At 50.1% G+C, this 13846-nt stretch overlaps 5 protein-coding genes across 5 annotated transcripts; 2 read left to right on the forward strand and 3 right to left on the reverse strand.

Annotated features, from left to right (window-relative positions):
* The first annotated feature begins 925 nt into the window (after positions 1–925).
* DFJ58DRAFT_399100 (uncharacterized protein) lies at positions 926–1561 on the forward strand. The gene is made up of 3 exons (XM_041380206.1): positions 926–1119; positions 1181–1297; positions 1353–1561. Exons 1-3 carry the CDS (start codon positions 1029–1031, stop codon positions 1397–1399), a joined length of 255 nt encoding a protein of 84 aa, XP_041243514.1. The 5' UTR covers positions 926–1028; the 3' UTR covers positions 1400–1561.
* Positions 1562–1723: 162 nt separating this feature from the next.
* Positions 1724–7032, reverse strand: DFJ58DRAFT_884247 (EPSP synthase-domain-containing protein; the record flags this gene model as incomplete). Its single annotated transcript, XM_041394607.1, has 8 exons — positions 6714–7032; positions 6462–6646; positions 6276–6336; positions 6128–6235; positions 5276–6067; positions 4288–5224; positions 4007–4227; positions 1724–3952 (listed from the first exon to the last, which is right to left on the reverse strand). Exons 1-8 carry the CDS (start codon positions 6912–6914, stop codon positions 1724–1726), a joined length of 4734 nt encoding a protein of 1577 aa, XP_041243515.1. The 5' UTR covers positions 6915–7032.
* Positions 7033–8317: 1285 nt separating this feature from the next.
* On the reverse strand, positions 8318–8550 carry DFJ58DRAFT_661002 (uncharacterized protein; the record flags this gene model as incomplete). Its single annotated transcript, XM_041382185.1, has 2 exons — positions 8318–8353; positions 8404–8550. Coding segments are annotated over 2 exons (183 nt in total), but the record flags the coding sequence as incomplete, so codon positions are not given.
* Positions 8551–8893: 343 nt separating this feature from the next.
* On the forward strand, positions 8894–10801 carry DFJ58DRAFT_790092 (ribose 5-phosphate isomerase A-domain-containing protein). The gene is made up of 10 exons (XM_041390250.1): positions 8894–9051; positions 9268–9311; positions 9368–9453; positions 9511–9529; positions 9579–9756; positions 9813–9893; positions 9946–9997; positions 10047–10241; positions 10295–10381; positions 10444–10801. The coding sequence occupies exons 1-10, from the start codon at positions 8900–8902 to the stop codon at positions 10510–10512; spliced, it is 963 nt and encodes a 320-aa protein (XP_041243517.1). The 5' UTR covers positions 8894–8899; the 3' UTR covers positions 10513–10801.
* Position 10802: 1 nt separating this feature from the next.
* DFJ58DRAFT_790095 (uncharacterized protein) lies at positions 10803–12836 on the reverse strand. Its single transcript, XM_041390251.1, has 5 exons — positions 12715–12836; positions 12398–12652; positions 11909–12342; positions 11642–11855; positions 10803–11589 (listed from the first exon to the last, which is right to left on the reverse strand). The coding sequence occupies exons 2-5, from the start codon at positions 12491–12493 to the stop codon at positions 10945–10947; spliced, it is 1389 nt and encodes a 462-aa protein (XP_041243518.1). The 5' UTR covers positions 12494–12652; positions 12715–12836; the 3' UTR covers positions 10803–10944.
* Between the last annotated feature and the right edge of the window lie 1010 nt (positions 12837–13846).

Here is a 13846-nt window from a genome sequence, read left to right on the forward strand (position 1 = left end):
TGAAGATCGCTGCTCGAGATGTTGCAAAGCCGCGATGAGTTGTGTAGTTGCCTAATGGAATGTGCGGAATTCGTAGTTGTCCAGTGTTACAGTGAGCGCCTCGTTTCAAATAGCTGCCACGTAGTAAATTATAGCTGGTAACCAGCTTGTTCATTTTTGAACTGAATAAGTAGATAAGTAGACGTGTTACTACACAGGTGACAGTAGCCTACAATATTTCTGCTAGCACAGCCACATGTGCATATTTGCCCAGGCTGGTTTGATTGCTACTTCAAGTTCGTTCACGGAATTTTCGAGAGAGCTTTTATACATTTTCCCCCTGTTCCTCGGTCCGCTCGATCCATCTGAGCTTGCCGTAGAACGAGAGAAAACGAGACGATCATATAACTGGTGCAGATCCTGCTACTCTTAGACTCAAACGCATGCCAGTGGCTGGTGTGGTGCTCCGAGGAATCTCAAACATCACTCGCTGGCATGCCGCCATTCCAAGCGTCTTGCTCAAAGACCAGTGGTAGATACGGCATGTCCACCAGTAGCACTCCGGAAAGGTGTGGAGATTTAAGTACTTAGCCTTCGGCCATCACGATTCATCCTTCCATTGTAGATTGGCAAAACTAAACTGCACTTGATGACTGCAAGAGATGCTGACGATCATGACAGCATGTTTGAATTTTTATCCATGCATAACCCGGTTGCGACGTGGCGGCTCCTCACACACTACCAAACGGTTGTCTAACTGTAAATGCATCATGACGATGAAACTTCCGCAGCGGACTCATTTGTATCAGTCACTGGGGCAATTGCCACGCAAATTGACGTAATTCATCACAGCTGTTTTCTCGAATCTGTTTATTGGGCCTCGATCCCATGTCAGACATTGCTGCACCTCAAGTTCTCAGGCCACGATCTGGACATGTATACAATCATTGTTTGTGGAAGAGCCTAAAACCGAATGGATCTGCGAAAATATATAAAAAGCCCTCTCAGTGGAGTGCATCGACGAATAGTCACTCCTCTTATCCATAAACATGCAGCTTTCTGTGCTCCTGAGCGCACTTATCTCTCTCGTCATTCTTACTGCAGCGTCGCCCACGCCAGGAGCCATCTCGAAACGTTCCTGTGAGTATTCATGATCATCAGCGGTATCATATTCATTCAGATGCCATAATGCACCACTCAGTCGAGCGAGACAATCTTGACACGAACTTTCAACGTGGTGCCCTAGAAGGCAAGAAGCGCGAGGAGCTGAAGTCCGACTTCGTAATATATGCTTGGTACGACGGTCCGGGCAGTGGAGGTGGGATATAACTTTCTGTTATTTATTCATTTACGCATTGTACCTTTTGCACCAGACAAGAAGCGCAAGGAGCTCGGGTCAGGTATTAATTACGACGACTAGGACGATAATCTGCGTAGCATCAATCTAGTTGACATGGCTGTGGATCTGACGTGACACGGGGAAGTGAGACAAGTGTCTACGAAATACACCGATAGGGGAGCAACAGAGAATAAAAAGTGAGGGAGGGAAAAGGGGGAGGACTATTCTGTGCAGGATTAAGATTCGACGGTCGAGGAGAAATGCCTTCATATGTAGTAGAGAATTTGGAACTTTGAAACAAACTGCATACCGATAAATTGCATCGATAGCTATCTAGATCATACAACATATTTTGATACCAAGCTAATCAACAACCTTTTAACATCCAAACAGACACAGATCCACCTAGGCAGCTGCAAAATATTTCTCCAACACACTCTTCGACACGACGTGCTTCGGGCATCTGCGGCCCGTCCATGTTTCAAATTGAACATAACCCTGCTCCAGGAGCACCTCAACCCCCATAACCCTCGCCCACTTCGGAGCTGCACTCTTCGCGAGCATAAGAAGAGGTGTCTCGGCGGGTTTATATGCCATATCCACAACCACGCCATTCGCGGTCGCATCAAACAACGCCAGCGGAAGAAGTACGGCCCCCGGGTTCGTGCTGTTCGTAGTTGTCGCACTTGCTGGGACGGTGGATACAATGACAGTTGGTGCAGGCCCCTCAGCAGGCCAGGCATCAAGCGTCTCGATCAGCTTGACGGGAGCGTCGGGGAAAGCTTCGACGAGCGCTCGTGCCTTGCTTGCAGTCCGGTTGAACAGGTAGATACGCTGAGCCCCCAGGGACTGAAGCGCAAAGATGGCGGCTCTGGCAGTCCCTCCTGCGCCAATAACGAGGGCGGCAGCAGGCGCACCGATGGATGGCGCACGAGAGCGGATGGATTCACGAATGCCGAGCCAGTCGGTGTTGTCTCCGTAGAGGATCCGGTTTCCTCCTTCAATGACTGGTATGATGGTATTGACAGCCCCGATAGCTTCAGCAGCTGGTGAAAGCTTGTCAAGCAAGGGTATGACGTCGAGTTTGAAGGGAATGGTAACAGAGGCACCCCCAAAGTCAGGAGCAGCCAAGGTGGCTTTGAGTTCTTCACCAACATTAGCTGTCTCGAGAAGTTCATATGTGTGGGGAAGTCCGAGGACCTCAAATCCAGCGTTGTGCAGAGTCGGGGACATGGAATGAGCGATGGGATTTCCAAACAAGAAGTGGCGTCTCGCAGGAAGCTGACCCAGGAGGTTCAGCGCTTTCTGAATCTGCGCAAAGGAAAGCTGCCCAGGTGCTGCTTTCGAGGGGAGAAGTGGGTGCGTCACGGGACTCAAAGTCGCATTCAGTATACGTGACATCTGACCCTCCACGCCCATGTTGATTGCAATGATCGGTTTTGCACCCCGCTGCAGGTTAGCCTTTGCAACGAAATCATGCAACGCAAAGTTGTCTTGCAACGTGTTTGCCTTTCCGACGATCTTCACGATGTCCCCAAGTCGGCTCGCAAGCGCGTACTTGCTTCTCACTACATCCTCGTTCCACTTCATCTTACCACTCCAGTCGTGCCACGATGCGATGATTTGGGAGAATCCCTTGCGAGCGGCGAGTTCTGTAATGAGCCTCTCAGATGCAGAAATTTCCACATCGATGTACTCCACTCCAAGTCGCAGCGCGAGCCCAAGAAGCTCAAACGCGTCTTTCTCCGAGTTGTCCGGGAACGCACCACCCTGGCTTTTCGTGCGCACAGTGAATATAATCGGGAGACTTGTCGCCCGGCGTAGCGCAGCAACCTGTGCGGTAACATAAGCCTGCGAAGGGATGGCGCCCAGTGCATCAGGGGCACGCAGTAGGTCCACACGTAGCTCTACAGCATCAACGCCCGTCGTAATGTCTGGCATGTGTCGCAAAGCGGGCATCACATCAGAGTATGTGAGGGCCACGAAGTAGCTACGCTTCCCAGCGGCAACATTCTCCGCGAGGTTCGGTTGCCCAGTAATGTGCTTGAAGAAACGCGAGATCTCTGCATTGGTTGCCTCGCCGCCGTCAACAGTTATACGGTTGATGAAATCGTAATTGGCGCATTCAACAAACCATGGTTCCCGTCGTTTGAACACCTCGGTAATCGGCTCGCCGTACGCAGGGCGTGCGGTTTCATCACCAAGGTAGCTGACAATCTCCTCGATATCCCTCAGGACATGTACAACCGGGCCTGTCTTTGCATAGTTCTTCAGCAGATCCCTGGCTTGAGGCGTCTCCACAATCCCGCCACCCATACTGATCACGTGTCCTGTCCCAGCCTCCTGAATGATCTCCTTCAAATTCTCTGTCTCTGCGGCACGGAATGCAGGCCACCCGTTGGCACGTACGAACTCGCGCACGCCAATGTTGTGTTTGGCTTCGAAATAAGCGTCTGCGTCGATGAATCGGCGAGAGAGAGCAGCGCTCGCGAGTGTTCCGATATGTGTCTTGCCTGAGCCACGCATGCCAACGAGGATCACGGATGCAGAGGCTGCAGGGGAGGGTGTTCCAGAAGTAGCAGCGGTAGAGCTCTCAGCACGCGGGAGCTCAATGCCCCCAACCTTAAGGCCTATCTGTGTATATATGTCAGGACCAAGCTTAACGGAGAGCGAAGATACGAGTCATACCTTGTTCTCCAAATCATCCCACCAGTTGGGCCACGTCTTTTCAACGCAACGTTTCTCCTCGATGATTGTGTCGGGTACGATAGTACCCAAGACGCTGAACGCCATCGCAACACGGTGGTCGTCATAGCAATGCACGCTCGCGCCACGGGTAAGGGTGTTGAATGGGCGACCGTACACCTCGAGTCCATCATCCAGTTCTTTGGTCTGTACACCGAATTTGGCTGTGAAGGTTCAGTCAGTCATAAGAGTGAGCAGCGGTGAGATGCAATCAAAGCACTCACCCAATTGATCAATCATTGCCTTGATGCGATTACACTCCTTCACTCTCTGGTTCGCAATCCCAATAATCCTGGTCGTGTTCCCCTCCCCGCCCTGTGCAACGGCAGCAACAGCGCACGCTGTCAAAAACGCATCCGTCATCGGCTCCATATCCACCTCTCCAATCGCCTTCAGCTCGCCCCTCTTCGGACCAGTGACAGTCGTCTCATTTGCGGTCTGCACCACCTTGCACCCCATGCGTGCAAGCACGTCTACGGCGAACCGAGCATCACCCTGCAAACTTGCGCTTCCGATGTTCTCGAGCGTGCACGTTGTCCCCGTGATGGCAGCAATAGCAAGCGGGTACGTCGCGCTACTCGCATCGCTTTCAATTGCGTATTGAGCTGGGTTCACGTATGTGCCCTGAGGAATTCGGTAGATGTCGGTCCCCGGGTCGCGCGTGACAATCACCCCGAAAGTACGCATCATCGCGATTGTCATGTCGATGTATGGCTGCGAGATCACAGCGCCTCCAACGAGTTCGAGAGTCACCGCCTTCCTTGCATATGGTGCGCAGAGAAGGATGCTGCTTACGTACTGGCTCGACACGCTCGCTGCAAGACGGATCACGCCGCCTTGGAGTCCCTTGGGTGCGATGCTTAGTGGCAAACAGCCCTCGGATTCGTTGTAGGTAATTTCAGATCCATTGGCGCGCAGGGCATCTACAAGAGGGCCAATAGGCCGCTGTTTCATGCGCGCATTGCCTGTGATGACAGTGGCGGTCCCGGCATTGGTAGCGGCGGAAGGAGACACGAGCGCACAGACAGTGGTGAGGAAGCGTGCAGCGGTGCCTGCATTCCCAAGGTAAATTTCTGTTCCTGCTGTGGGGACTTGAAGGGCCCCTGCGCCGCCTGTGACCACCAGCGTTTCACCCCCGTCTTCCCACGCAAAGGAAGCGCCCTATATAAAGCAAGTTAGCAACAGCAATGATGGATGAAAATGAAACAAGACCTTGAGCTCTTGCAATGCCGCCATCATCACTTGCGTATCATCCGAATGCAATAAGTTCTTCAACCTACACGTGCCCTGCGCAAGCGCAGCCAGTACTAGGGCGCGATTAGAGATACTCTTGCTGCCCGGCGTCGCCATCTTCACATGTTGCGTTCCCGGCGTAGTACTAAGATCAACCTTGACTGTAGCAGCCTCCGAAAGCACTTTGGCAATAACTGCATCGTCGACGGCCGTCGCTTTCTGCTCGTATGTGGCTCCGATGCGGGAGAGGATGACTACTTTTTTCTGAGGGCCGGAGTTTTTCTTATCGACGCGCATGATATCCAGGAGCCTGTCGACACCAAGGCCGCGAGCACCAGGACATCTGCTTACTCTCTGATCTGCCAAGCTTACAGGCAACCCATACGCCCTCAAACACCTCACGAGTCTTCCCACAGCCACCTGCTTCAATACGCCCATCCCCCGAGCAACTTCCGCCTCAAATATCATACCGATACTGACACATTCTCCATGGAGCATGTGTGGCGTGAGAACGGCTTCGATGGCGTGGCCAATTGTGTGTCCGAAGTTGACAAGGTTGCGGAGTCCGGTCTCACGCTCATCGATGGTGACAATGTGAGATTTGACGTAGATGCTACCTCGGATAACGGAGAGGAGGAGAGATTGAGAGGTAGAGCGCGTGCTGATGTGACGACCTGCAGAGCCAGTGGAAGGTGTGCGAATAGCATTGTAGATCAATTGAGCGTTAGTTTCGAGGGAAGTAAATTCGGTTTCATCCCATATCGCCGCGGTCTTTAGGGGCACGTTGGTTAGTATAAAGTGGACTTGTAAGGAAGGTAGGAACAAGCGCACCTTGACGACCTCAGCCATACCATTACTGAACTCGCGCTCAGGAAGGCTCTCGAGGAATGCAGCGTCAATGAATATGTATTCGGGCTGCCAGAACGCGCCGATGAGGTTCTTGCCAGCAGGGGTGTCAATGGCAGTTTTTTCCGCCTACGGAGGAGTCCACCATTGCGAGAAGCGTGGTAGGGATCTGGACAAATCGCACACCGCGCATGCTGTAAGAAGGTTAGTAGCAGCCTGAGGAGAAAGGAAGAATAAGAAAACACGAGGATGGGATGAGAATCGTGCAGAAAGATGGATAGTGATGGGATAGCTTGCAAGGAAGTTCATATGAACTCACAAAGTTGCAGCAACGAAACCAACAAGATCACCGATGACACCTCCACCAAGAGCGAGGATGACGGTGTCACGAGTGCAGCGCTCGAGAAGGAGGAAATCTTCGATATCGGCCTTTCCTTCACGACACTTTGTCGTCTCTCCAGGTAAAATAACACGAGAAAGGAAACGTGGTTTCGCGGAAGAAAGCTGAAATGCGAGTCAGATTGAAATGCAAGGCAAATACATGAGATGAGCGAATGTAGAAGATACGCACCTTGCTGATCTCTGCATTAAAGGCCTTTTCGAAGGCAGAAAGGTAGAACTGGGCTACATTTGTGTCTGTTACGAGGACATACACAGATGCAGGAAGTGTGGTGAGCACTGTACGTGCAATGTATGGGATCAAGTGAAAACCGCAGTGGATGGACTCTCGTCCAAGGATGGACACTTTCAAGATGTCCGGGACAGTGTCCATAATGTGTTCTTTTGTCTGCGATCAAGTCAAGGGAAGAAGGAAAGAAAGAGATCGTGATATAGAGCCGATTTGAAGACGAGATATACTTAAGTACTACTGAAACGATCTTCAATATGGTCTGATAGTGATCATCGCGCCTAATCTGGGAATAATTCGGCTCAGATGCGAATTGGCAACCGATCCATATCATTTCACGTTAGAACGAGCAAAAAGGCGGTGACCATTAGCCTCAAGCTAATAAATGCAAGGCAGCGTCGTTGTGGTGATTAGCGTGGGCTTAGTGTGCGCGTTGATATCATGGTGATAGTGTAGACTAATTGGCAGGGTAGACTCCGTCGTGCGCGTGAATTCTGAGACAGGCTTCGTTTTGCCAACACGCCGAAAGTGCCGGCTTATGGCCGTCACTCACGGACTCAACTGCATCATATGCCCTTCTCATTCAACATAGATTTTCTGGACGATACTTGTGATGCACTCATGTGAGATTAGCACATGCCAGCATACCCTGATATCGCATAGTGGGAAATAGATAACTGGCGTGTTTATAGCGTTGCTTCCGAGGCTCCTATACGACACCTTACAGCGGTCTGGGTGATATCTGACAGCACAATTCGCTTTCTGATCGGGTCGCAGGGAACTCTGGTCCGCATTATGTCCAGTCCTATGCCTGTGCACTCTTCATCCTCTAGCCGCCACTACAACAGCAATAACAGAGATTGCGATGCCATTAGTGCGTCTTTGCGATGACACTGCCTCTGAAAGCAAGCAACTGGCTTGCATGAATTCGGCGGCCTAGTAATTGCCTGACCAGCCCTTGGATACCTGGTGACGCAGTGCTAATTCGAGAGAAGATGCGGGTAAGAAAATGCCAAATTCTTTGCACTCGTTTCCGCGTCCTTTCACGCTCGGACACGCCTCGTGTCTGAATGATCTATTTATCGCAGTGCACGTTTCCGGGTTTAAGCAATTAGAGGGGCGACACTGCCAGAGCTGGTACGTATATATACATTCGTGCCTCACCTGAGTGAAGGGAAAGTTTCGTTGTGATTTGGCATGGGTGAACCGTATGGATGGAGAAGTTTGTGACCACTATTCACACGTCAGCTGAATTAAATACGCACTGGAGAAGATCAGCTATCTGGCAGATTGCTCGGAACACAGATAAGGCCTACCATATAGAATTCCTTTTCGTCTGCCTGACGTGGGTCCCCATCATGATCTGCACTGTAGTGCAGAAACGACGCACCTTGAGTGTTTCGTTTCATTCGGGTGAATCTCAACCAGCAAGGTACCACGTCAAGCCAAATCCGATAAATTATGCGCAACGTCACAAATAGGCCTAAAGGCCGCAGCAGGGCAAGTGCTTATGCTGTGGAATAAGGGTGAAAATGCAGGGTGAAAGACTAGTTTGTTTCTAGACTGTATGTATTCTTCTCCAACTGCAACAACTCCTTGTCAGATGGATTTGCAGATACATTAGAATTCATACCTCAGCTTCAAGCTCCCTCCTCACTCTATATTCCTCATCTGCCTTGATAACCAGATGGTAATCATCTAGATCCTCAATAACGAAAGGATCTTTCTCGTTCATTGTGAGCAGTATTTGCTTGACAGCCGAGTCACTGCAAGCGCAAGTGCCAACAATTGGTCTATGATTCCTTTGAAAGACGAAAAATAACTGCAAACCAAGTTAAAAGCACCCCTGCACATGGTGAATTACCTCAAAGGGGATCGAGTTTTCGGGCACACCTTTAATGGCCCTCATGTTTGAGCGACCCCACCACTGCTGTGACTGGAGAGCTCGCAACTTTCCACACTCCTTCGCAATCCGGTCTATGCGCGAGATATTTCCCAGAACGAGCTATGCAACACCAATGGTAGTCAATGAGAGAATGTAGAATTCTTCTCAGCGTTGCCGTGAAACGTGCGCCTGAAAGCAGTGGCTGGTGATGGGCGCGTGAGTAATACAAAGTGTCCAGCCGAGAATGGACTCGTCGAGCACACGCATGTCCTTATATTTATGCAATCCTCATAAGTATCTATGCTGCCCCTCGCGCGCTGCATCATTTCGAATATTCATCCACCACCACCGCCTATTCTCTTCAGCAAAAACGCACTTGGCGTCCGCACAGACTCCGTGAGTGGTTTACTTTGGCATTGCTGTGCACCTAGACTCGCTGTTTCCGACTTTACGGAGCTCGGAGTTGCTCAATCAAGTTGGAGCCAAGACGGTTGGGGGTGGATGGTTTGGGACTAGCTTGACGTTTCGCATCATCTTGCTGCACCGAATCGCTTCCCGGAACTCCCCCTTATCAATTGAAAACCGAGCTGACATTGATGTCACGGTATCCAGAATAACTCCCGTCCCGCGCACCGTCACCATGCCGGTATCGACTGGTGTGTATTTTGCTCGTAGAAGACGATTAGAACGCTGACCAGCATGCAACTTCAAGCTACTACCACGCTCAGTGCCATTGAGCAGTCCAAACGATTAGCAGCATACACTGCCGTGGACAAACACATTCTCCCAGAACATAAGGTGAGTCTCCTTTTCATCTTCATTTGTCTCTTGGAACTTATTATTCTTTGCTGCAAGGTTATCGGAATAGGATCTGGTTTGCACGTACTATGGCTGGGATCAGTCTCTTATTTACCGCTTTCCAGGATCTACTGTGCCCTATGTTGTGGAGCGAATCGTCGCACAGGGGCGTGAGCTCAACAAGGATCGCGTGTTCATTCCGACTGGATTCCAGTCGAAGGAGCTCATCGTCATGTCGAACCTCAACTTAGGCGATATTGATCAATTTCCTACCATCGATGTCACTATAGATGGTGCTGACGAGTAAGTATCTTCTGGTTCCTCAGAAAAGTCGTCAAGCCTGACCATCACATCATCAGAGTTGACCTTGACCTCAATTGTATCAAAGGCGGAGGAGCCTGCCAGTTACGGGAAAAGGTGCTCGCTGAGGCTGCAAATACGTATGTCCATGATCATATCTGATATCTCGGTTCCCTCATCGCCAGACTGTAGGTTTATCGTGGTAGCCGACTATCGCAAAAACGCGGAGTGCCTCGGGACGAACGTGCGTGCCTGGTCTTCCATGTGAGACATGTCGTAATTATCATTTACAGTTCACTCCTGGTGTTCCAATCGAAGTCACGCCATTCGCATATGGCCAGGTTTTGCGTAAATTACAAAATGTTCTGGGTTCCCCTAACGCTACCCTGCGCATGGCAAAGGCTAAGGCCGGTCCTGTGGTGACAGACAATAGCAATTTCGTCATCGACGCGCCGTTCCCTAGAGAGACGATGATGAACCCTTCTACTGTGCGAGAAATTCTGCCGCTGCCTCGGGCTTATACTAAGTTGCATTACTGCAGATTTTGGCAAAGATCAAGATGCTCACAGGTGTTGTGGAAGTTGGTTTGTTCTGCGATATGACTCAGGCCGCGTACTTTGGTAACGAGGTCAGTGAACGCGTGTCTTGCCTACTTATATATCTCTGACGTTTACTGTCAAAATCTGACAGGATGGCAGCGTGACTGTGAAGAGAAAGGTCGGGTCCAGGGTTGTCGAAGAATCAATCCTTCCTTCATGACGACGGGATGCAATACACGATTTTCAATTGCAAGATATAGGGATCATGGATCTTGTGTACGAGATTTATTTAGGAATGGATACGTGGAGCGTGTTTAAAGTATAGACGGATTTATCTTACACGAAGTCTCTAACTATGAACCCATAAACAGAACGAACCATAGCGTGATTTACATTTTTTCTGCTGCTGCTGCTTTCAGGCACACACCAATACCTGCAATATACGCATAGAGGCCCGCAACCCTTTCTATGGATTGCAGTTGACGTTGAAAGTTAGATCTGAATGGGAACACGCTCAGTTAACGTTGATTACTCTGGAACGTTATTTATGTAAAACTGTCTCAAGTACTATACAACGTTAAAACTAATGGATACTATACAGATTTTACAAGAAACAGAGATCGCAAACACTTCAAATTCAGCAGTCAGTCAGTCACAGCAGCTGCACCACATCAAAGCCCCCGCTTCCCTTCGCAACAACTAGTCGTCCCATCCCCTCGTCAAAGTCGACCTGGTCTCCACCAACAACATCACCGGTTTCAATCTCATATACAACCCTTTCCGTCTCAAACTCAGGACCGAACTGCATCTCACACGGGGGCATGAACAATAGACCTGGTCCGCAAAGTCGCACCTTCCCCTCAAACACAAACAACCCGCGCCCCGACGACCCCAGGCATATCTGCGTGCACCCCCCTAAATCTTGTGTTACGTCCGGAACGACCGGAGAGAGTCGGAGAAGCCGGTACGGGAAACTGGATGGATCCTCGTCGTTATCTAGCGAGATAAGCATCGACAGAGAAATCCCGCCCGATTTGCCTCTGGAAGCGATTGTAAGGGAAGGTGATTCCTGTGATGGTGCATACATTGGAGCATCTGCACCAGACCAACCTCGAGAAACGCAAGTTGTAAAGGCGATAGGCGAGCTGATGTGCTCATACAACATGAATACTTTGGTATGCGCCACCACAGTTCGTCCTTTAGCTGGTACGTCGGGCACCGGGAACACGCTAATGCATGCCTCCCACATTACAAGTATATGGTCTGAGAAATGGACAAAGTCTAGGAAGGCACCGAACTGAAAGAAATCACATTGGTCCATCATCTGCAGTTGCATTCGGAAAACTCACCAGATCGGGTATACGCGGGAGAAGGGCAGTGCCTTCTGTCTTAGCGTGCCAGTCTAGGACCTCGAGGCCGCCCCCATCCTTCTGTGATGTAGTATCCAGGAAAAGGAGGTGCCGTGAAATCCCTGCGACAGTACCAGGGATAAGTGAGTAGTCGCAAAGCTTGTTGAGAACAGGCTTCAAGGAGAGCGAGAATACTGTAGCACGTCGATTTGGACTATCCATTATCAGCGACACTTCACAGTGGTGGCGAGAGGTCGAAGGACTCACTTGTCTCTAGAGCCGATGGCAATGATTCCCTGGCGCTCCATGTCCTTCACAATTATGCATGTATCGTCACCCGGTAATGACCATGCTCCAATATTTTGAAGCTCGTACGAGCCTGGTTTGCCGGAGATGAGCCGACACACCACTTTATTTCCATGAACCGTCAAGACCTGCATTCCTCCAGGGACAAGTACGATCTGGTCGACAGTCTCTCGTTCTCTGTTCGAAACAATGACATTGGCCTTGGATCGTGACCAACGTCTCTCGAGAGAAAGAGCTAATAAGGTCCGATACTCTAGATCTGCGGAAGACAGAGCACTGAGAGAGCATGAACTCGAAGGACCGGGGGGAGGAAGGTGGCGGGCCAATACTTCAGCACAGAACACCGCATACCAAACGCAGTGAAGCTTAGACAGAGAATAGTAACGTTTGGAGGTCTGGGAAAGGTAGGATGCATATGGGTTCAAATATAAATAACAGTATAAGACGTACGCATCGCAGTGTCAATATTCCTCGCACAGACAGTGTCTGAAGTATCTGTATGAGGATGTCGTCGGCCAATTGATCCAAGCTAGACGTGCAATGCATCACGGATAGTTACGTTGTTGAGCTGGCGTCCCGATAGCTGAACACAGACCACTGTGGATTGAGGGATCCAGCAGAGAAATGATTTGGTATATATTGCGAGGAATATTAATATCCTGCGACATCGAGGTAGTCATACCAGTACGACTAGTACCAGTGTGGCTAGAAATGGTGAGGTTATCTTTTGGAAAGAACAAGGAAAGAAAGGTAAAGATGAGGCTCACCTCAGGCTCGGCTAAGTTGGTGACCTACATAAGATCAGCGCCAGTCATTTCACTTCCTTTCTGATCTAGAGTCGCGTTACTGATATCGTCATAGGGGGACGCCCAATCCCAATGTCCGCGAGGTGGTTCGAATTTAATTGATTATATAATCATCAATGATCATTAATAATTTGTTCCTGTACAGGCTATTATACTCCCACGTAATCTAAGCCTACATAGGGGCTTCACCGGTAGCTGGGTCCGGAATCTCCGGATTGTTCTAATTGTTTTTAGAATCGCGATAGGCTTTCGTAAATTTATTTGAGTAGTAAGTAGTACAGGGACGGTCCTCACTAGCATCCAATTAGGATTTACAAAGGCCCTCAGAGGCCTCCGAGCTTCCTTTTTTCGGTCCAAGTACACGTACATACTCCGTTCTATTGCAATGCAGCAGAGAAACACAGCCGAGTTTACAATTTCGACGTGATGCACTCCATTTGCAGGCTGGTGCCACACCAAGCCATAGCCTGTATGTAACTTACTACATCGTGTAAGTATCATGGGAACGTTCCAGTTCCGTCGCCGTCTTCTTCGTAGTCTTCTCCGAGATACCACACTATCACGGGCATGCTGTATGCCACCACGGGTTTCCCCGCTGGGCTTAAATCCTAACGCAGCGTGTTCTCGTCTACGGTGCTCCTGGCGGTGCCGGGACAATATGCGCTTCGGTGGCAGTCTTCTCCTGTGAGACAGCACACTATCACGGCCATGTCGTTGCATGCCACCGTGGTCTTGCCCACTGTCTGGAATCCCGACGCAACGTCTCCTCGTCAATGCTGTTCCTAGTGGCGTCCGGACATAATGCGCTTCGGTGGCGGTCATCCATACCCAATTGGAACAGCTCTGCACTCAGGTAGAATCCTTGTCAAATGTATTTCATCAGTACTATCACCGCAGATTGGCTGCATCGTCCACAGCAGGATTCACCCAATTCTTCTCTTTTGTCCACTTGAGGTAGATACAAACAAGGGTATGTGCAGTGATGCAGTTCACGACCGGCAACAAAGACCCCGTATGATATTGTCTCGACGCTGATAAACGCACCCGTGAAACCTCACCAAAAACACAAATACTTGCGCAGGACGCATGATGA

This window comes from Suillus subalutaceus (assembly GCF_016647625.1).
Source record: "Suillus subalutaceus strain FC151 chromosome Unknown DFJ58scaffold_58, whole genome shotgun sequence".
Lineage (NCBI taxonomy): Eukaryota > Fungi > Basidiomycota > Agaricomycetes > Boletales > Suillaceae > Suillus > Suillus subalutaceus.

Coding starts and splice junctions, on each gene's coding strand:
- DFJ58DRAFT_399100 (XM_041380206.1), top strand. CDS start 1,029: ATGCAGCTTTCTGTGCTCCTGAGCGCACTTATCTCTCTCGTCATTCTT. Junction 1,120..1,180: donor AGCCATCTCGAAACGTTCCT/GTGAGTATTCAT, acceptor TGCACCACTCAG/TCGAGCGAGACAATCTTGAC. Junction 1,298..1,352: donor CGACGGTCCGGGCAGTGGAG/GTGGGATATAAC, acceptor CTTTTGCACCAG/ACAAGAAGCGCAAGGAGCTC.
- DFJ58DRAFT_790092 (XM_041390250.1), top strand. CDS start 8,900: ATGGACTCGTCGAGCACACGCATGTCCTTATATTTATGCAATCCTCAT. Junction 9,052..9,267: donor TTGGCGTCCGCACAGACTCC/GTGAGTGGTTTA, acceptor CACGGTATCCAG/AATAACTCCCGTCCCGCGCA. Junction 9,894..9,945: donor CTCGCTGAGGCTGCAAATAC/GTATGTCCATGA, acceptor GCCAGACTGTAG/GTTTATCGTGGTAGCCGACT.
- DFJ58DRAFT_790095 (XM_041390251.1), bottom strand. CDS start 12,493: ATGCATTGCACGTCTAGCTTGGATCAATTGGCCGACGACATCCTCATA. Junction 11,856..11,908: donor GCCATCGGCTCTAGAGACAA/GTGAGTCCTTCG, acceptor GATAATGGATAG/TCCAAATCGACGTGCTACAG. Junction 11,590..11,641: donor TCCCGCGTATACCCGATCTG/GTGAGTTTTCCG, acceptor GATTTCTTTCAG/TTCGGTGCCTTCCTAGACTT.